The sequence below is a fragment of the Mandrillus leucophaeus genome, unplaced genomic scaffold, assembly GCF_000951045.1.
Source record: "Mandrillus leucophaeus isolate KB7577 unplaced genomic scaffold, Mleu.le_1.0 Scaffold370, whole genome shotgun sequence".
Taxonomy (NCBI): Eukaryota; Metazoa; Chordata; class Mammalia; order Primates; family Cercopithecidae; genus Mandrillus; species Mandrillus leucophaeus.
In genome coordinates, this window is record NW_012103921.1 from 514,448 (window position 1) to 516,506 (window position 2,059).

At 52.4% G+C, this 2,059-nt stretch overlaps 1 protein-coding gene across 1 annotated transcript in view; it reads right to left on the reverse strand.

Moving 5' to 3' along the window:
- LDLRAD2 (low density lipoprotein receptor class A domain containing 2) overlaps positions 1-2,059 on the reverse strand; it is a 9,259-nt gene that overhangs the window by 2,261 nt on the left and 4,939 nt on the right. The window contains exon 3 of the mRNA XM_011990132.1: positions 382-543. Within this exon, the coding sequence (XP_011845522.1) occupies positions 382-543 (162 nt within the window). The remainder of the gene's footprint in view (positions 1-381; positions 544-2,059) is intronic.

Consider the following 2,059-nt stretch of genomic DNA (forward strand, 5'->3'; position numbering starts at 1 on the left):
CTAGTCCCATTCCCATGTGCCCAAAGCCCTCTAGGGATGGCCTCCCTGACCCTGGAAGGCTGGGCCACTCAGCTGCAGCCCCCTGGGGAGACCTGGCTGGGACATGGGTAGCAAATGGCAGATGTGCTGCAGCGGAGGCAGAGGCCACAGGCGCCAGGTTGCCAGGCCAGCCAGCTAGGAGAGCACCAGCACCAAAGGAGGCCCATGAGGAGGCCAGCAGAAGCCAGGAGCATCGAGGAGGCCAGCACCACCCCTCGGAGCTGGGGGCCTGTGGGAAGAGAAAGTCCACTCAGGCCTTGGCCTGGGCCCACTGCCCCTGTCTCCATCACCTGGAGAGGGACAGGTGTGATTTTGGCGGGAAGAGTAGGAGCAGGGTGTAACCTTCCAAAGCTGCGTCCTGTCTCGTGGGGTCCCTGCCTGCTGGGGGACTCCTCTCAGCTGCAATCCGGAGGGATCCTGCGGACCCAAGAGCTGGAGAGGGAGTCGGAGAGCTGGAGGTGTGGTGGTCTGTACTTCCTGTCTCGCTGGCCACCGGAGAGGGACCTACATGGGAAAGAACAGAACTAGCACACTGAGAACTGCCTTTTCTGGGGCACTTGCGTGTTTCATTCAGTCTTCACAAGACTTCCCTAGTTTGTCACTCTTTGTGTTTCCATTTTACAGAGAGGTTGTCACTTGCCAAGGTCACTTAGCTGGAAGTGATAGGAGGACTTGAATTCACACGGTCTGGCTCCAGGGCCTACGGTCTATGAGTGGAGCTACTTCTCAAGGAAGAGGGTGTACATGTACTGAGCATTGAGGCAGGGTCTCACTCTGTCGCCCAGGCTGGAATCCAGTGGCGCAGTCACCACTCACTGCAACTTCTGCCTCCCAGGCTCAAGTGATCCTCCCAGCTCAGCCTCCTGAGTAGCTGGGACTACCAGCACACGCCACCACACCTAGCTAATTTTTTTATTTTTTGTAGAGACAGGATCTCACTATGTTGCCCAAGCTGGTCTTGACTCCTGAGCTCAAGCGATCCACCTGCCTTAGCCTCCCAAAATGCTGGGATTACAGGCGTGAGCCACCGTGCCCAGCCATGAGCATTTTCTGTACATCAAGCACCACACTCTGTGCTGGGCCCTTTACCTATGTATGCAGCTTACAGTTTACGACAATTCTGAAGGGTGAGGTTTATCCGCATTTCACAGATAAGGAAACTGAGCCATGGAGGTTCATTCTTCCATTCATTTGACTAGTATTCCTTGAGCATCTCCTATGCCCCAGGCATGGCTCTAGCAACTGGGGGATACAACCATAAGCACATGACAAATAGGTCTTCATGGAACTGGGAGTTTAGTGTGGGGAGAAACAAAACACGTGAATAGAATTTCGGTCCATAGGAAACACGTGCTAGTGAGAAAAATTACTCATGTTGGTGGGGGCAGGGCTGCTGCTTTTCTTACTGTGGCAAAGCACATAACATTTACCATTTAACCATGGTTAGGGGTACAGTTCAGTGGCATTAAATATATTCTGATAGGGTTTGGATCTGTGTTCCCACCCAAATCACAGGTCAAATTGTAATTCCCAGTGTTGGAGGTGGGGCCTGGTGGGAGGTGATTGGATCATGGGAGTGGATTTCTCATGAATAGTTTAGCACCAACCCCTTAGTGCTGTTCTCATGATAGTGAGTTCTTGCAAGATCTGGTTGTTTAAAGTGTGCATTGCCTCCCCACTCTCTCTCTCCTACTCTGGCTGCACCTGCTCCCCTCGCCTTCTGCCAAGATTGTAAGTTTCCTGAGGCGTAAGTTTCCTGAGGCATCTCCAGATGCTGAGCAGATGCCTGCATCATGCTTCCTGTACAACCTGCAGAACTGTGAGACAATTAAACCTCTTTTCTCTATAAATTACCCAGTCTCCGGTGTTTTTTTATAGCAATGCGAGGACGGACTAATACACATTCACACTGGGCAGCCATCACCGCCGTCCATCTCCAGAACTTTGCATCTGCCTGAACTGAAACTCCATCAATTCCATTAACTCCATATCCTCCTTGTCCCCACCTCCCCAGCCCCTG